A 20,726-nucleotide genomic window follows, 5' to 3' on the forward strand; every position below is an offset into this window, starting at 1 on the left:
CCTGCCTTCCATTTGGCAGAAATTTGGCAAACGGTACTTGAATCAAAGATATTTCAACAAAGCACTTCAAATTTCACTTCAGTCTTCACTGGGGCTCATCATACAGTTACAACGCTCGTTATTTCGTAAAATTTGGCATTAAATGAAATAAATACCTTTTCACTCTTATTTTCTTTGTTTGCATCCTGATCTTTGCTGACTTTGATTCCCTTAGGCTGTACAGCAGAAACCACCTGAAAAACAATGTATGTATTAAATACAATTAGCATTACAGTTGCAAAACAAACATCTAAGGTAATGACACCAATAAAGCTCTATCCAGTGCACTTCATTTTGTCCCATGTAGAAGTACATTGCAGTGCAGTTTTGAGTTACACGCTCTTACTGAAGTTATAAACATGCTGTTTTTTTAGTGCTCACTGTTTGATACCTAGCCCCATCTCTCTATTCAATTAAGCATTACTCTGAAGTCAACAATATGAATGCACACACTTGATATAAACCTCAGTTTGGAGTCAGTTCTTAAAATATCAGTCGTTAATTATTCAGAGCTGATTAATATGTTTGCCCAGGGAGTCAGAAAATAGAGACCAGTGTCCATGCACATAGACACATTATAAAAGATAACGTTCAGACACTCCATAATATTCCTCCCTGCTGTTCTTTATTCTTACAAGGGGAAATATTTAGGGTAGTTTGATTACAGCTGGTGGCAGGCACATAGATTAAGTTCCACCAAAATACCCAAGTAATAGCTCATATTATATCAAAAGTATATAGAAGTCTTGTATTTATTTTTTTTTTTGTATATACTTCAAGGCATAAAGAATTGTGTGCCTTTTCTTAGACAGGCTTTAAGAGGTTTCTTGCCTTAGTCTTGAAGATGAGGAAACACCGACATCTCTTGAAATTTAACTTGCTCTGAAAGAACTGCTTGAGGTTTGTCTGATGATACATTTTACATGGAGCTGCTAGAGGGAATCTGGCTACTTTTCATCACGCTTTTGTTCATTTGGATAACAGACTATATTTTTAGATGATGAAATACAAACAAATGAAAGCACACGGCCAGAATCAATTGCACAGATGGGAGAACCGAATTAACACCTAGTCAACAAATTTATCTCTACCCAACTTACATCAGAAGAACATGGTTTTGAATCGGGCCAGATAAGTAATCATATGGTCTATAAGCAGAAACTCTGACAGAAGGGATAGACATAAAAATTGACAGATCTTGCAAAAAGAAATTTATCCAAGTTTGAAAGAAGACGCATAATACACATTTATTAATTCTTGGAATAAAAAATAGGAATAAACTCACTTTTGGTAAGTTAGACAAACTCTGAACTATGAACACAACAGGATTTCCCGCATTCTTGATAGCTTCTACTGCTTCCTCGTGTGTGGCATTCTGTAGGTCTATCCCAGAAACCTAAAAAATATTGTTTATTTTCATTAGGTAGCTTGTCTTTTGCACTGAGCCTTTACAAGGGACCACAAACATTCACAGGTTAGTGTATATGAGGAAGGTACCAAAATCAGTCAACAGAAATTATTTTTGAAAGATTTTTCCATGATACTTCGAGGAAAAGCATACTGCTTAGAATTTATTCATAATAAAGATGGCCATATGTTTCGCAAAGTAATTCTAGACAAAAACATAATGAGTAAGACTCTCGCAGAATGCTGGGTATAGTACAACTCTTTCAGATTCTACTTGTTTGTGAACTAAATCCGTTTTGAAACAATTTTTCAAAACATCACATACAACCCTGAAGCACATACAAAAATGGCATTCCCGACTGTCATCTCTGGCTGTGTTGATTTTCACTTATTTTTCTCCAAATGAATACGTCTGAATCTGGGCTCCCCAAGGCAATAATGCCATTCACACCTAAGCCACTTCCCATACTCAGGATTTTCCCTTAAACTGTGGTTAACCAGACTGTTAACTACCCCAAATTATCAGACAAAATAACAGCCCAAATTTCCGTATGCACTTCTATATTTGTAATTTAGGCCAACAAGTCAGGGCATAAATTATTACTTATTATTCATTTATATAAGAAGGTTTTTTTCCCCTTCTCATTTCCCCATCAAATAGCTATCTTTTCTTAAATATACAGAAGAATGTTAAAAGACCTCCACAGCTTGACGTTTAAAAAAGAAAAGATGACAGTACGGATATATATATTTTTGGTTTTCAAAATGCATTGTCATCAATACTTCACATAAAAGGTGGCAGTATTTTGTTCTTCCCTCCATTCTCCCAAAGCCGAGACAAACTTTATTTCTTAAATTGAAAAGGTAGGTCTATCTGCATTTACCTCAAGTATTTTATCTCCAGTTTTTAAAGCCCTCGTTCTTCCTGCTGGGCTGTCTTCCAAAACTTGTTTGATAAAGATCCCTTTAAGTTCCTCTCCATTCTTCAGGCGCTTTATGACGGTTTGTCCACCAACAATACTGATTCCAAGAGACACGTGTGGGTCTCTGAAGATCTCAACACTGAAAAAATATGCACAGAAGTCTAACAGCTTGAAACAGTTTCTTAAGCTACTAAATGCAAAGCGTTAAATAAATGTAAGCTTTTGGTCTTTCAATTCTGTTTAACAGAGCAAAGGGATGAAGCCAGAAGCCTAAGAATGCTCTCAGCAGAGGTGGCTTTTTACCCTCAAGTAGTCTTCACCCCACAAAAAAGAAAAAAAACCTGTTGCCAGTCCATGCCCACTGTGCTTCTAATAGGCTTTCAATTTAGAGAAAGTCAGGGTAAAACAGCCAGGTCTTCAAGTGAACAAACTCAGCCTCCTTCAGTTTAAGGAAATTGACTGGAAATGGCAAAAACTGCAAGTGGTATGCTAAACAAATGATAAAATAAACAAACAAAGTTTCATGCAACTTTCTGAACACTGGCTTCTGAGTATTGTTTGCATATTCATCAGCTAAAGCAGAATTTGTTTAATACAGTACTTAGGAACATAAAGTCAATTTACCTAAAAATGTTAACAATACAATGAGAACGTGGTAAGAGCTGGATGACAATTCAGATTATGCCTCAAAGTTCAGCAGAGAACCCATGGAAAAGGAAACTGCAGCATTATGCACATTGTTCACACCTAGTAGGTACTGAATGAACATGAATTTGCAGAACATCCACAATATAAACCCACCAAGATTTCCCAAGTCAGCTCTATAAATAGAAGGTATAATTCTGTTGAACATCTGTTAAAAATCCACTGTATCTATGAAAGCCCAAGGTACACAAGTACCCTGAGTTACTGAGAGACAAGGGAAGAGAAAGAAAAAACATAAGAAAAAATCCGGTTCAGAAATAAAGACGTAAGGTAAATGGGGAAAAATAATGTAAACATATCAACATACGTCCGTGGTGGTCCCCAGTGGCTGAAGTTTGGAGTTTCTTCTCCTTCTCCTTCTTCTCTCTCAGGCAGTTCACTAATTGGGGGCAGAGGGAAGAGGGAATAAAAAAAAAAAAAAAAGCATCAACTATGCCAGGTCACAATTCCTTGCATATTTTGTATCTGGCAGTGTGACAGCAACGCCTTTTCAGAGTGTCCAGTTTAAATCAAATGTGCACAGTCAACAGACTAGACAGGAATTTTTGTATTTAGGTTTAAATGTACTTCAGGAATGCACCAGAAATAAACATGATGGGCAGGCCGAATTTATTAGCTGTTCTGCGATATACACATTTCCACTGCTGTACCTTATTCTGAATGGCTATTTAGGCAGTTAACATTTACTTTCTGATTAATATGCTGTGATGCTTACAGAAGGATATAAACATGATAAAGCCAGTCTAGCTTACCAGAAATCTTAGTGTGATGCAACTGAGAGAACAGATCCTGGGCGTTCTATTAAGCACCCCAGAATAGGGTATAATTAAACTTTTATACTACATATGACTCATCTCTTCATGGCAGAGGAATGGGAGCATCAAATTGCATGTCCCCACAGAAAGGTTGAAACAATCCATGCTTGCACTTATTTTTGGTAGACCTGAGTGTTGTCCTGTAGACCCACTCACCCAAAACTAGTGGGGGAAGCAGGGGACAATTTAAAGGTGTGGCAACTGTCTGTGACCAGTGCCAGCTCAAGGCTTCCCAGCAGTACTGGCAAGATTAAACCTTTCCAGCACAGGCCTGATGGTCATAGCTGAACTGCTCTTCCCTAAAGAAGAGAGGAAAAGAAAAAGCAAGAGGATGGAGATATAGCAAGGAACTAAAGGGAAACTCTTTAAGAAGTAAAGACCAATGCTGCTAGTGCAAGCTACATCCCTCTCCTCCAAGTCTCATCTGTTCTGGCTTCTCCTCTCTGTGGGTTAGGTGGCCCAGTACTCAGGAAGAAACACGGAAAGTAAGAATTCAGCAAGGCTGTAAGTCACAGAACTGGCCCCTACCAAAGTACATGTCAGAGCAGCACAAAGATTTCAACAATTAGTCAATTAAGCAAAGAAGGAAAAAAGTTACGAGTATTAAGTGAAAATCATCTGAAAACAGAAGTGTTTCTCCATACCTGTATGATGCTCTTCTAGGCTGAGCTAATGTGGTAACTCTCCCAGATTGCTGGTTGCTGGTGAAAACAAAATCCTCCCCTTTTAGTTCTTCCTTTTCAATAGCTTCTAGGTCAACGGCAAGCTCAGTTACTTTAGAGTCGATCCAAAGCTTCGTACCTGAAGAAGTAAAGGTGTAGATGTAAACTTTTGCTTCCTCTGTCTCTGCATCTTCTTGTCACCTTCAGAAATAAACCCCTTAGCTCACCATGTTCCAAATGTAGATGGTCCGTGATGATCAAGAGACTCAGTGATACAGAACACAACACAGAACATTTATTTTGAAGGAAGTTTTAACCACACTAAACTCTTTTTTATAGCAGCTGGCTTCTGATGTGCCTTCTGTAAGGCAATAACAGGAAATGCCAGATCTTTGTGGAACTGAGACATGCTTAGGTACAACTTACGTGACAGATGTTTCTTACAAAAACACGATTAGGAATAGTGAACCCATCCTTCATGCAGGGAGAGCACTGCAAAGCCCTGCTCCAGCACGGATGACTGATGTCAATTTGGTGCCATAAATATCAACATTAATTAAACCACCAGAGCTCCTTGCCAGAGTCATTAGTCTGCCATTGTGGTTAACACAGCTCCTGCTGTATATGATGCAGGTGACAAAGGAAGGAAAGTACCTCCTTTCACTCAGTGAGTACTTTCTCAGGCAGGCTGATAAATTAGTTTGCTGTTGACATACCAAATCCTAATCACTGATTGGGGGGGGGTGAGGGACAAAAGAAAATTAATTTGGCCTTGGAGAGGTACCTCAAATCATACATACTGATGTAGTGAAACAGGAGCAATCCAGATTAAATCTGAAGAAATTTTCACCCCAAAAAATCACTTCATTCATTTCAGTGCATCCATTACCACTCAGATTTCCTGAGTTCCTCCAGGCTGCTCTGTGGCAGCCTGGGGAAGGTAACAGTTCGGCCAGCAAGAGTCTGGAGAACACACATAAAACCAATAGGGGAAAATCCTCACATACAGGGTTGTCCACCTCACTCATTTGAGACGCAGTATGGAGACTGGAAAGGCATATTTTAATGTCCATTCCAATGCACATGAAGCCATCAGAAAAAAATAGACCAGACTCACAGTTTGTTGGGCTGTTGGGAAACTAAAAAGGTTGCTACAGCTTCTCGTACTGCAAACAGGCCCACGAGCTGCTCCAGAAAAATCTCCTCCAAAGAGCAGGCTCCATTGAACTACAAACTATATTCAGAGCTGTTGCTGAGTCTCCAGCCATCTGACAAGGAGAAACTTTGCTCCTGAGTACAGATTATAAAACCAAGATGCAATCATGTACCACAGAGTTCATTTGCATGTGTTGGTTGTGGCAAAGTTACCTCTGAAGCCTGCCACATCTATCATTATTATTGTTAGGTGTGAAGATCCATAGAATCAGCAGTCAACAGTAACTGAGACAAATTTCTGACAGAAATTACATGCGTAAACAAAATAGCTCAAGCCTGGAGTCCTCCTGGGGATGTAGCTAGACAGAGGAAAGTGATTCTTTGCAGACAGGACAAAGCTGCAGCCACTTTCAATATTACTTGTGACAACTGTAGGTAAACATTTGAAGAAGCAGCAAGAAAACGAAGCTGCAGCCTATTAAAAGCCAGACTGCCTTGAGCCTGCAGAGCTCTCCATTTGAATATTTTATCATTTGAAAGACTAAAAACAAGTTTGTGTTTTGGTATAAAAGTTAAATTTCTAAACACAAAATTACAACAAATAAAAAAACTTTTTACGAACCTAAATCCATCTGTTTTTCTGTTCCTGACTGGGTAGCTTCAGTATCCAATCTGCCTTTTTGATAGCTGCTGTGTGCTGTAGTTCCAGAAGACAGCGAACTTACGCTAGCATTTTCTTCGTACTTCACAGAGGAGAAAAAAGTAATTAAAGTTAGAAAGCAATAGCAGCAACTTATATGGAGATATTTAACATGAGCATTGATTTTACAGCAAACGTTCACATTTCCTCAACTACATTCATATTTCCTTATTCAGGTAACTACAAAATACTAACCATTCATCTAGACACTATATTAAGGAAAGGTGTGAAAAACATATAACGCTGTTGTAATATAAGCAATTGCTTCTTTCTACCTGCCTGCAATCCAGGCAGGAAGTTGTTTACTTCTTGTTTGTTTGTTGTTTTTAGTGACAAATGTATAGACCGAAGATTGTGCACTGTGGTATAAAAGTGTCAGTAGAAGCTACAAAGTTAGCCTGTTTATGTACATAGCACATAAGAAGATAGTCAGAAATGCTCTGTTGCTGTGATATTAAATCCTTTTCCACTTTAGTTTTTTTCCTATAAAGGCATAGAGCTTAGAAGCTGGCGCACGGAAGACTGAGGTTATCACTTTTTTCATTAGCGAGTGAATGAACAACTCGGAAAAGATATTCTCAAGAATACTTGAAGTAGTCTTCTGAGTTTTGCAATTTATCCAAAACTTTGACTCTTTCTACTCCTTTATCTACCAGAAGTAGATATAAAAGGTATCTTTTTACCGTTGCTTCTGCCATATCATTTTTCACTCAACTCCATTACTATCTAGCTCAAAGAACTGATTGGGTCTACAACTAATGAGGAAAAGATGGAGTTCCTTTCACTGACATCGCTGCTGAAGAGCCTGGCCTACTAAAACCATAACCTGACTCCAGCTGTTACTGAAATGCATCAAATTAGCAGAGCTTACAAAAAAAAAAAAAAGTGAGCCCAGGTGTCAGAGATGGGAAAGAAGACCCAAGTAGGATGCCTGCAAATAGGCTAACCAGAGCGCGTGCCTCATTCAAGCAGGTCAGTGTACAGACACTGAGGAAGACAACAGAAGCTTCCACGGTACACAAAATGATAGATGGCGTCTACTAGAGGTACCCAGATCTCATCTAGTAATTAAAACACAAGACAGGCTCCTTACAGAGTTCAGATCTGGAATTTTCCTTGAGGTGTACAGGCCTCGCAGTCAGGGCACAGCACCGAGCCCCGCACAGCACTACTCACCATTTGCTCCTTACTGAATGGGTATTCCAGGGACCGCTCTGGACTTAAGTTAACACTAGATCTGAAGTCTTGTGATTTAGCTGTCTCAAGTTTCTCAGCCCATTGTTCTGTGTTGAGGTTCTTCCCTGAGCCTGCTTCCTGCTGATGTGATGCGTTGTATTTCAGGAAGTCTAAATGATCTTCATACACATCGTCCACCAACATCTCCCGTTCCTCATCCACGTCCTCTGTTCTGGGTTTCCAAAATTCACGCATCTCCCAGGACTCCTTCTCGTACTCATTGTCATTTTTAGAAAGCTGGAATGACCTTCCCAAGTCCAAAATCGGTTCATCAACAGCTTCTTCTTTAAAAGGTGTTTCATCTCTGAAGCCCTGCATAAAACATTACAGGAATATAGATTTTTACATTACGTTTCTTGCTAACTCTTTTAAAGCTGTTTTATGTTAGAACCATATGAAAATTACATCCTGATTTTTAAAGTGAAAATCTTCCACCTTATGCATTTTTTCTCAAGGAAAATGCACTCTCTGACTTATGATTTTAATAGCAAAAGTAGGCATTGCAATTTCCTTTAAATATAACGAAATGTAAGTTGGACAGCTCAGATATTGCTGCAGCAATATCAATCAGCCAACCAATCTAGACTCAAGTTAGGGAATGAGGATTATTAAATTTCACTAAAAACTCCAGGAAAAAGCACACACAAATCTGGCTAAAGTGTCTTTGTGGCTCGAATTATTGTCATCGCTCTGTGGACGCACACATATTTCTTACAAAACCACCGCAGCAGTTAAATACAAGAAGAGCCTGATAGTTAGCTGATAAGGACAGATGACCATATACTCAAAGGAAAAAAAAAAAAAAAAAAAGACACTCTAATAAGTAATTTGCTGTTTAAAACAGTAGAGAACTGTTTTCTGACTTCAAACCATAGAGCAAGGTGCAACAAAACCAAAACCAAACTGCCAGAAAGTGCTCATAATTCAAGTGAGAGTCAGGAAAGAAAGGAAGAAACAGACAAGAGCGTAACGAACCAACACAGCAATGCTAGCTGGCACAATTGCACCACATTAGTAGTCTAAAAATTACTCCGTATTCATAGGCATTAAGTGTTCCTTTTTGCCCTGTGTACCTTGATCTCACTAAATACCTGGTCTGAAGAGCTTCTGATTCTCTTCAACATTACTTCTTTTTCTTTTACTTCCACAGCATCGTTCTCCGAACACTGTGGTCTTGCAAGAGGCACCAATTTCCAACATAATATAAAAGTTGACTTTGCTCAGAAACGAGACAGCGATTTGTATTGCCATCTCCTGATCCAGCACGCAGCTACAGAATCACAGAATTTCTAGGTTGGAAGAGACCTCAAGATCATCGAGTCCAACCTCTCACCTAACACTAACAGTCCTCCACTAAACCATATCCCTAAGCTCTACATCTATGTATAAGCACACACTGCTGCACTGCAGTACCAGGCTCCACCAACTGAACAGGGAATCTTGCTAGCATAATTGTAAAGTCTACTGTTGGAGTGTGTAAAATGTTTAAGATTTTTGTTTTGAGTCAGCTTCGTTGGCACTATGCTAGAACATCAGAGCACAAGGCATCATGGCACACCACTCTTGGCTCTCATACGAGCAGATAAGATAATAAATGGATGGCATTGTTATAACATCTCCATGCTACCATCAATTCTGTCATACATAAAGTAAAATCAAACACTAGCAAATACCCCCGCTTGTATTCTGTACAAGCTGATTATTACAGTGCCTATGATCAATAGGACTGAGATGCAATACTCTATGTAAGAATGCTTAATAACATTAGCTTGATTTGGGAAGTAGGGAAACAATCTGAGCTGGCCCAGGACGAATTGCTCTGCCAGGAACCCTTCCTATGCACCTCGTAAACAATAAATTCCATTTTGCCTCATGAATATCAGTAACACTTCCAAGATAATTTCTACATAGTACACCTACATCTACACCATAATAGTGCTCCTTTTGTTTGTTCTAATACATAATTTCAGCATTAAAGATAGGTTTGTGTCCACAGAGAGGCAGACAGATTTAACAGTATGAAAATCTAGAATTTCTAGAAGTCTGTAAAGAATGCATAAAAAGAATGCATTTAACATTGTAAATTAATTCACGTTTGTGGAGCATTTGAAAACAAACGACAAAATCTCTCTCACTCTCTACAAGTCAGTACTGCAATACAATTGCCTATGACTGTGGTATCTGAGTTTCTCTTGCTGTATTTAGTGCTTCATCCTCCTGCAATCAAGTTATTTCTCAGGAAAAAAAAAAGATCTGAAAAAGAGACTAAAGAAATTACTCAGGACCACACAGGAAGTCTATGAAGGAGAGATCTCCAGCTTGCCTTGTACAGCAGACTAATTCTTTGTTTTGCTTCATCATAATACAAAATGTTCCATCCCGTACCTTACGTTCCCAACAAAGCGGAACCAACTACTTACGACTACCAGTAATATACCGTTCTTCTTTCATATCCGAGGTATCCCAAGGTATTTTAATCATATAGTAAATTTGATAGGGCAGTCCAGGAACTGCACTGGTAAGTACAACGCATATGCCTGATGTTCACAGTACAGTTAGTATACAGTTAGCTCTTAGAATCTATAGGGATACTAACCCAAAGCATATCCAATACTGAAATCTATGATCTTATCTGAAGGGCACGCTGTCTTCTGACTTTAAAACATTATTTCCTGTCCTATAAACTTCAGCTGAACCAAAAGAATAACCAGATACCTGTGGTGCTTCCAGTATTATTGAGAAATTATCTGTTGGCTCTGGAGATCCAGGGCTGGGTTTAACGCTTCTGGTATCGACACCATGCATGTTCTGTTCCTCTTTGCTTTCTCCCTAAGAAAGGTGATCGAAACGGTAAGTCAGAAAAACAAAACAAAGAACTAAAAGCTCACATTTTTCAAATAAAAGGGAAGAAGGCAAAACAGCTATTAGGAAAGAGGGTGAAAAAAAGTTACAGAATGATAAAAAGGAAAATGTCACCACTGGAGAAGACAGAATAAAAGCTGTTCTCTTCAAGATATTACTACATATACTGTTAAAAAAATGCAGAGGAAAGACAGATAAGAACAATGATGTAGCACTATTTTTTTTTAGAAAAGGAAATAATTTATTTAACAGCCTTCCTACATTCTTATTTTCCCCCCCTCTGCTACCAGTTTGAGCTGCAAGCGCTTTCTATTGGATTGTGCTTTACTTTAATTAATTTTACCTGCTTGCCCTTGATCAACAACACTGCAGTGTTCACAAGTAAACTACTGCCTATTCCAAAGCCCTGATTCCAGAAAAAAGGAAATTCTACTTGAATTTACAGTCTGGACTTCAAACAGATTAAATTTCTTTGATGCGACTGGAGCTCAAGCAAGGACTTAGCAGTGTCTCAGAGTGAAATGGACTTCAGCACATATTTAATTAATTTGTCAAATTGCTTGAACCACATTACACCTACACATAAGGCCAGTTCACACCCAAGTTTGCCCTTCTGATTCCATTTGGATGGTCTTTCAGACAGAGTTTGAGAACACCAGTTTTCTCATCAGGCCTTTAGGCCTTAGAGCTGCCCATTTGCCAGCTACCCAACACATATCTGAGGTGCACACACGGCAATTTAGCAGCTTTCCACATACATATGAATTTCTCCCCCAAAATACAGCAACCTGATCTACACGTCACAGAATGAGACAGAAAAAAATCGCAGTCCTTACCACCAAAGGTTTGCAGATTCCAAGAGAAACTCTTCCTGGGGGTACAGATTTCAATACTTCCACTGCCTCTGCCAAAGTTGCGCTGTCCAAATATTTCTCATTGACAAAGACCAAGCGGTCCCCTGGTAAAAGCCCACCAGCACGTTCAGCTACTCCACCTGTCACCAATGAGCTGATCACAATGGCTGTTCTTGTTGGATCTAAGGGATCCTGGAAAAAAAAAAAAAAAAAAATCCCCAGAAAGGCAATGGTTATTCTGAATAGATAAGGAGCAGTTAAGCACGTTCCTCATCTTAATTCTACTCAACAGAAGTTTGCTAAGACATTAAAAAGGACTGTTCACTAATACAGTCATGGCTTGCAGATTGCAAAAAGAAAGGTTTGCAGTAGGGAGATATTCTGTCACTTGCCTAATCCATTAGGAAATTTTTAATTCTAAAGCTGACTGATGCCCTGCCTGCCCTCTTCTAACATACGGAGAAAGAGCCAGGCCAACCTGCAAATAGAAAAACAACACTGGCACTCTTCCACAGCCCTCCATCCAGCCCGCTATGCGCCAGCGTTACATAAAATAACCATTCTGCTTGCTATTCAAGAGCTTCATAGCAGCAAAAACGGTTTTAAAAATCACTACAAGATTAGAAACTTTATTTAAAATATTAATTTATTACATTTAAGAATTAAAACTACAACATACAAGAATCAGCACTATACATTCACTGAACTACTGCAGTATTGGTGCTTTGTGAAATCTGCAGGACAACTTACAGAAATTTTCTCCACTCATGAAGCTTCCTTAAGACAGAGCAGAGGATCAGCACCAGAAAAGCAACTAAGCTCTTTACCGAGGACACAGAGCACTGCAGTGATGCATACAGAGAAACATGAAGCAGACAGCATCATACACAATGGAGAGACTAAACTGATGAAAAGATAGTTACTTCATCAGTTTTTTCCCCACTATTCACCTTTGCATTGTTACTTCTATCAATCACAATTATGTCATTTCTGTCACACATTCAGCCGTTTAAAAATTCATCCACCATCATCCAATGAAACAATCAAAAATTATTACAATATGGCAGAAAGACACTCAGAAGTCTTTTTTTTTTTTTTTTTTTTTAAGATTAGAAATCCTCTTTCTCCTCCCCCTGAGTGCTCACAAAGTTCAGAAACGTTCCTTGTACGCACTGTGTCTTCAAAAACATAACCACGTACTATTATTCCCTCAGGACCTGCATAGTATTCAGGGCATGGGAGGGACCAAACACTGCAGAATCCCAATCAGAAAGACCACCACGAATTCACACCTCAGTGTTAATTTGAAAACAGGAATGCTTTTTTTCACTCCTTATTTTTATACAACCATACACCACTTTCCAAGAGAACTTTTTTTTAAGGTATGTACAAACATATGAGGCAATGAACATAATATCTGCAAAGTGGCTGAAATCAGAGGAGTGAAATTAGAGTTCAGCAGGAAGAGCCACGCTGAGGCTGAATTCAAGTAATACGTGCTGGTAATAGTTCTCTGCTGTTCTACTGCTTAACCCCATCATTTTATAAACTTCACAAACACTGGGTGTCAGCATCGTAGGGAAAAGGCTTCCTTACTAGCATCATACCCCGAAAACCAAGCCTAGGAACTTCCCTCTGCTGCACATCGTTGTTCTGCCCACTGAATATGTGCCAGTTTGCTTGGCTGTTCGACAGGTTGTACCTTGTACAACACAGGGTGGAAAGGATTTCATGTGTTTCAAACGCCAAGCTATTCATATTGTGTACACTTCAGGAATTACTAGAAGGCAAAAAATAAACCCCAACAAATGCACGGAGTCCAGAAAAGTACAAAAGGATTCCAAGAAGTAGAAACAATAAGAAAGTTTGCTTTAAAAGATCTGAATTTTGAAAATGTAAAGCTACTGCTGCCCTTTGTGCCCTGGCCTTACCAAGAAACCCATGTGCCCAACCACCCTGAAGACGGCCGAGCACAGAAGAAATACTCCATTTGACACAGACTCTTGAGAGGTTTTCCATTTTTGTTTCTGCTCCAATGCATAAATAACCTTTTGGACTTCTTTGCAAAACCAGGATCACGTTAGGACAGCCGTTTTGAAGCGAGGAGGGCACTGCTTGCACTAGGAAGGCTTTGCTCATAGAGCCAAACCAGCAAGTTTCCTTATCATTGGCTCATCTTGCCATGGCAAGCAAGGTTTATGCTGGCTCCCTAAATGGGTGAACGCTCTCTCAGCAAAGCTGCACCTTTGCTGACACAACAGCTTTCCTACTATGACTTTCGCTGCCTTGGCTATATTGATTAAAAAAACCTGAACAAAACAAAACCAGCACTCATCCTTACTGATGCAGATAAGCTGACAAAGGTTTGCAAGTGAATGGCTGACCCAGTAATTATGGCACTGGCTGAGAACATAGAGAAAGAAGCTCAAATCCCTGCTCTACCTGATCCAAAGCTTCTCTCCTTTTGGTTCCAGATAGAATCGCTGAAGTAGGACACAGGAATCCCACCATTAGCTTCTCCTATACAGATATTTAAGGCCAGTGGCTGAGCCACCCCTTTTCTGATGACAAACAGTCCTGTTTCAATGCAAGTTTTCACCAAAATCAAAATATTTTGGCATCAATAAATCAGCTTGTATTGGTAAGATTTAGTCTAGCTGTAAAAGTAGCCAACTGTAGTCCTGATGCTAACAAGGAGAACAGTAAGAGTTCCTGCAAGCACACGCAGCTGCACAGTAAAGGGCTGAGAGCAGCAGGGTGAGCAGCACCGCCGTGCAACATCTCATGCAGAGCCTAAGTCAGGTATCAGAACTGCTTCAAAAAAAGCAGCAAAAGAAATCTGCTCAAGAAAGGGAACTGTATCAAAACCCATTGATCAGGCAAATACAAAACAAAGGTTATAATTTCACTGCTGGTTTCAAGCAGAGGGAGCTATTGTACAGGAAGAGAAGAGCAATGTAGGCTGCACGGTGACAGGGTTAAGCCTGTAATGCGGGCAGTGCTGTAACAGCCCCACATGTTCGTTACCAGCACCATGAATCACAACGCGACCGCCGGGAGGAATGCAACAAAAGCCACATGTGAAGACAGAGACCTACCGAATTTCAAGGTGTAATCACTGACACAAATCTCTGTAACTTAACATTAGGGTGACTGCCACTGTGGGTCGCACCGTGCTTTTCTTACCAAAACAAAAGCAGCAATGGTTTTTTGGGAACCTTGCCTTACAGTTCAAACTCGAACGCACCCTAAGGAACACCACCTGCTAAAACAAGACAGCAGCCGTTAAATTCGCATTCACGTCTCGTAAACAGTGAGTACAACTGGACAAGCAGTGCTTGCAGCCAGCTGAAAACCAGATTCTCACTTTCTGTACAAAGTGCAAGAGACAACTTCCCCCCAGAGTGCCCTGATGGGCTTTGGGGCCACCTCCACAGTAAGAGACCCGCCAGAGCCATTCGAGGTCACTGAACGACGCTGACTGGGACTGCACGCGCCTACCCTGAGGCTGCTAATTCATTTCTCTTGCCTTCTGTTAAACCAGATAATCATGATTTTTAGTCACTAGCAGTTGAGGTCTGCGTGTCAGTCTGCTTTACAGCAAAGAGTCCATTTATTTGGATGCAGTTTCCAGGCTGGGAAGAAACCCCGTCCCCAAGCCCAGTGCTGAGATGTTGCAGTAAGGGCACTTTGCTGGGATACAGCGGGGACTCCAGGTGGATAGCTGAAGCAGTTATCTTCCCACAAAAGCCTGTGTTACAGCAAGGAGGGAATGTTAAGAGTGTCCTCTTAAAATGGGCCTGAAATGGGGCTGGTACCTTTAGCAAGGAACTTGTAACCTCAGCGTACTGCACAAAGGAGCCCTTCGTGAACAACGAGGAGAAGGAATCGCACTGGAAAGTGAGGCTGTCCGAAAAACTCCTCACTCACAAGGCACTGATACAAATTCAAAAGAAAAAAAAAAAAAAAAAAAAGGATTACACATAAAAAAAACCTGCAACTTGTATGAATAATGAAAGCTGACCACTGCTGTGCAGCAGCAGCAGCCCAGGATGCCGGCCTCCAGGTTACCCTTGGAGAAGGCAGCACGTTGTGGCTGTTGTCTTTCCCTTTGTGCTCGAGCCAGCCACGGAGTATATGAACTTGTTCAAAATAGTCACAATTTATTCACACTTAGCACACCGTATATTTAACTGCACTCAACCGGAGTTTTTTTCCCTTCCCCCCTACCGCTCCTCATCAAAATCCACCAATGTTTCCTGGAGGCCAGGTGTCAAATTTTTCTCCTCCTTTTCAGAGCCTCATTTGTTCTGGCTTCATTTAGCAGCGCAAAGAGTCAGGCAGGGGCCACTGCAGTTGCTGCCTCTGGGATCCCCGTGTTTGGAGCGGTACGAAGTCTCTTAAAAACCTGAGATCTGCTAAAACGTTAGGAGTCCCAGGGGCACGGAGTTAACAGAGTCCTACGTGCACTGCTGCCGGTGCGTAACCCCGCTGCGGCTCCAAGTCCGGGTCCCACCGGTGACGCTCACCTCCAGCATCCACGCTCCATGAGCTATCCATAGGACACAAGTCTGGAAATACAACCAGCATGGATTACCTCTGTCACACCGGAAAATTAAGATGATTTCAATCTCTGACAGCAGAGGTTTCTGCAGCAGCCCCCAGAGGGCACTGCAGGCCCAGGGCGCCCACCCCAAGCACCCAGCCAGGAGCAGGGCGCCGGGGGCCGGCGGTGCCGCGACTCGGCTGGATGTAAGCAGCTACCACATTTTCTGGGGTTTTGTTTGTGTTTTTCTTCTTTAAAGGCTCATATGAAAATGTAAGACAAAGCCGCGGGTGACTGACATTTACTGCACAAAGTCACTCTCACTCACTCGCAGGCTATATTAGTTTTGGCACCGTGCAAGATCTAAATTCAGCTCGCCTGACTTCCTAGAATATTTTAGCTTTCTTCAAGCAACAAACTGCCTGCTGCCACACAAACACTCCTCTGAAAACACACATCAAAAATAGCATGGCAAAGAATCCCAAAAGAAACAGTTTGAAACTTTTTTTCCCTGTACCAATTTTGATTTATCTGAACAATTTTACAAGTGCCAATTTGTATACTGCAGGTTTCGGCGAGAGAGCCAAAACAAACACATGTTAGAGCTCAGAGGTCAGAGCAACCCAGCTTCATTACATTTTGCATGGGACCACTTCCAGGTCTAACATACATATACATATTTAAAACTCTCCAGTCTGCACTCGAGTACGAGAGCAGACTGGAAGACTCCGCGCACAGCACTGCAGCAAGCTGCGCGAGGAGCACACAGACAGCAACAGCTACGAGGGCCAGACGAGCGCCTGCGATGTTCATCTCACTATCAGGTAGAAGGAAGTGCATGAAACCATTTACCTGTACGCTCAGGGTAATGAAACTACTCCCAGTAGTCATCCCGGCCCTCATTTTGCCAAGTGCCACTCGCTGCACTGCAGGACCCCCTCCACAAACGCACCGACAGCCAGCTGGGTGCAGGAGTCCAGAAAGAACCAACCTGCACCCTTCTCCAAGCCCTTAAATACTTCCATACTCAAACAGAGAAGAGGTGGAACCAGGTCTGAGCGAGCCCCAATCCCCTCCTTAACGTGGCCTCAATTTAGGCTTGAGACCCACAGTTCAAACCTTCTGCTCATTCACTTCTGCAGATTTACAGGAGCTGGTCTTCAGAATTGCCAAAGGTACTCAAAGCCTAAAAAACCCCAAACCATCCCTGAGTAAGTTCTCAGCTAGCTTTTGTTACACCCACCGTGCTTCACACTGCAGCCAACCACCAGGGAATTCAAGATACCGTGGGCGAGCATGCTGAAACACCAAGTGTTTAAGACTTGTTTCTCCTGCTTCCACTCACATGAGACTGAAGCGAGCAGGACTGCAGAAGGCTGAACTTTGTTGTGATGTAAGGCAAAGCACTGGAAATAAAACGTAAGTGTTTATCGATCTGCAGAGAGGGAATAAGGCAAAGCATTGCAGAAGCTCTAGGGGACAGCCAGCATTAATCAAAACCTCCTTTGTGGGAAGTGTCAGCAAAGAAGCAGGAATCCACAGAGGGGGGAAAAACAAAAAGCGAACCAGAGCCACACCCAAAGGAGAAGAGAGAACGGGAAAACAGGAGGAGGTGGCTCCAGGGGTTTCCCCACAGTGAGCTTTCACCACCAGTGACCTGAAGTTGTCCAGGTGCTCTGCAGCAAGAACAAGCCCTGTGGCCAGTGACCGCTCTGTCCGTCTGTCCATCCATCCATTGGGGCCAGCGGGCACGGCACAGCCGGAGCTCCTTGGCGGCGCACCCAGGCTGTGCTGCAGGCGGCCAGGACGAGCGTCCTCGGGGAATGGCCAGAAGAAAGAGAGCTTGCTCACGGCCGTTCTTCTCAAATAAAAAAGATGAAAGATAGGCACCGACTACGGCAGTCTTGAAAGCGGCACTGTGCGGTGGGCTCACGTGCACGTCGCTATCTTTTAATTTATCAAACTTTTCAATCAACCCGAGGTTTCATCCACCTTTCATATTTGCTCTCAACACAGCTAAAGTCACAGGGATTACATTCATTAGTCTCCTAATACCTCAGACTTTCAGACTTCCATCTCCAGAAAAAAAAACAACATACTGAATGCTGACTACAGGGAAAAGCCATTGAGATAAGGGGAAAAAAAACCCTGAACTCATAAGGAAATGGAAGAAAGCCACTGTGTGATGAGATAAAAGGGAGAGAGATGTGTGGGAATAGAGAGAAATACCACCGTGCCAAGGGAAAGAGTCGTAACCTGCATAACCTGCAGCCAACGGGCTTAATGCACACTCTGAGCTTGACCAGCTTTCAGATTCAAACAATCCCTGAACTAAAAATCCACCCGGATAGTCCAAAAATCCACCTGGATAGCCAAGCAGGCAGCTCCACAGGTGGGCACCCTGACCTCAGCCCTGTTAACAACCCATGGTAGCGCAGCACATGTTGTCAAACCCAGTAAAGTTCTCCATATGGAGACCTTGCACCCTAGAGAGCAAAAGACATGAATTATGGAAAAATTGCTACAGGAAGAGCTTCAAAAGACAAGTAGGGAGACAGGGCTGGCTGGTGGTGGTAGGTTTTGTTTTCAGTCTTTTGTTTGTTTGATTTTTTCCTCCAACAAGTGGTTGCAAATAGTGACTTGGCAACAGCATGGATGGTGGAGAAGACAGAAGGGTGAGAAAAAGGCTGCAGGGAATTTTGAGGCTACTGAGAAAAACAAGGGAGAACGGACACAAAAACTCCAAACGCAACTGTACTATTTGGATTTGGGGAGCAGCACTGCCCAGAAGGGTGAGGCATTAGGAAAACTGAATACCTCACAGCTTCCAGGAGCGTTCAGAGTTCTTCACACTTATCCAGCAGCACCAACACACACCTCGATCTCATCGGCTCACTGCAAGACTTGGAGCTGGCTGGGTTGAGCTTTTACGTGCCCGCTGCTCCACCATCTCCACGTGCTCACCAAAAGGCTAGCACAGCTTTTAGTTAAGCAGCCCTCCACCACATAATTTCCTCTGGTCTCATCTACATTATCTTACCCTTGGTGAGATTTCCTAAGTGTTTAATAGAAACCCTAACTACAGTTTTGGCCCTTTAAATACTCTGCTTCTCTTGCAGGCAGAAGACATCTGTGGAATAACAATGAATTTCTTTGGTTTGGGGTTTTTTGTTTTTATTAAACGCTATTCTTTCTAGCAGGAAATGAAAAAGAACAACCAGATTGGTAGAATTCGGGGGAACAGGGAAAACATTTCTAAAGGTTAATAATAATACTGCTCAGTATTTACTTCAAGGATATGTGACAAACCAAAGCAAACCAGATGTTCTAAGTAACACTCTGCTCTCTCTGCACACGCAGGTATTGTTCCCAGCAGTGGCTGTTGCAGCTCACAACAGACAGGCTCTGTGTGTAGGAGCATCACCCCCAGGACACGCCACACCGCTCCATGCACAGGATCCCTTCCTACCTTCTCGCCCCAAATCAGACTGATGATTCCCTCCAGCCCAACTTCAGGGCATGCCCAAGCCCTAAAGTGCCTTCCTGCATCCCAGTTCCTCGGCTTCTCTACCTAAGCACTGTATTCCTGTGCATGTCTGTACCTCACGCTGAGATACACAGGCTCTTTGATTTCTTATTAACGTGGTTTCTGCTCTCCCAACGCCTTTAGTGCTGCTGTCCTGAGGTTTGGAAACCACTAATCACGAACATCCTAGAAACTTCACCAGGAATGTGCTCGGCTGCATTCACCAGCTCTTCAGTCCTGAAAAGTAGTATTTAAGCCGAACTCCAAGAGAATTTTTCAAAAAGCTACATTGAATTCAATACATGGCACACTATTAAGAATCATTTTACAAATGAAGCAGCTTAATATGATTTAAAGGATGCAGAACTTTCCCATAGGGGGAGAGAAGCAAATCCTCCGTGAGATGAGTACCAACACAGTTGGTACTGAGGCTTACAGAACTTTGATGTTAATGAATGTGGATGGGTTGTAGAGATGGGAGAAAAGCTGCCTTTATCAGTTTCCCCAGTACCAAGCTGATAGCCATTGTAAAACTGCTTTTTAATACAGCTGTGCCGCTTTTGCAAGTGAGCCACAGGTTTCCATCACATGATCAGGTGAAAATGTGCTTAACAAGGACATGAATATGCTGCTTTGTTCGTGACAAACTTATCGCAAGACAGACAAAGCTCAAATTATCACAAGAGGGCAAATGTTTAGGCAGCGACTTGTCCAAACATTCCAGCCTGCATCTCGCTGTTGGACAGCCCAAAATAGGAAAAAAAATCTAGCTGGATACCACCTTCCACAAATAAGACAGTTTGCTTTTCTGTAACTCTACATCTGGAGTCTGTTTGTTTGGGGTATAAGAAGCAAAAAAAAAAAAAGATATTTGGAGACACTTAAATTGCTTCACTTCCTGTTGTGAATGACCGCGCAGTGATTTTGTTGTAAAAAAGAAAACGCTCGTTTCCCATGCTCCCTGGGAAAAGGGCAGAACAGAACCTGCTGAATGTGCAGCGAGAAAGACTTCAGCTCGACAGCGAGAAAAAGAAATAACGATAATGAAGACAACCCCAGGAATAAGGCAGCTGTGGAGTCCCTGTAGCCAGATCACAGGAAAAACCCGCTAAGCACTGACCCGGGAGGTGAAGGCAGGCACGCTTCATGCTGCCTCAGGTCTGGGTAGCACGATGTGCTGGTGTGGACGTGCCTGGTACCACCTGCAGGGATGTGCAGGTATTTACACCCACCTTGGCCCCGTGAGCTCCTGACCCCCAGGTCTCTGGGGCAGCCGGGTGCTCGGGGACTTGCCCT

At 42.0% G+C, this 20,726-nt stretch overlaps 1 protein-coding gene across 1 annotated transcript in view; it reads right to left on the bottom strand.

Moving 5' to 3' along the window:
• The window catches only part of PATJ (PATJ crumbs cell polarity complex component), a gene marked incomplete at both ends in the record, with an annotated part of 137,833 nt that overhangs the window by 82,311 nt on the left and 34,796 nt on the right, over window positions 1-20,726 (bottom strand). The window contains 9 exons of the mRNA XM_084291403.1: window positions 156-233; window positions 1,325-1,435; window positions 2,331-2,508; window positions 3,382-3,453; window positions 4,534-4,690; window positions 6,329-6,449; window positions 7,583-7,954; window positions 10,358-10,471; window positions 11,341-11,550. Coding sequence (XP_084147529.1) covers window positions 156-233; window positions 1,325-1,435; window positions 2,331-2,508; window positions 3,382-3,453; window positions 4,534-4,690; window positions 6,329-6,449; window positions 7,583-7,954; window positions 10,358-10,471; window positions 11,341-11,550 — 1,413 coding nt within the window. The remainder of the gene's footprint in view (window positions 1-155; window positions 234-1,324; window positions 1,436-2,330; window positions 2,509-3,381; window positions 3,454-4,533; window positions 4,691-6,328; window positions 6,450-7,582; window positions 7,955-10,357; window positions 10,472-11,340; window positions 11,551-20,726) is intronic.

Source organism: Netta rufina, assembly GCF_964035555.1.
Source record: "Netta rufina genome assembly, chromosome: 8".
Classification (NCBI taxonomy): Eukaryota; Metazoa; Chordata; class Aves; order Anseriformes; family Anatidae; genus Netta; species Netta rufina.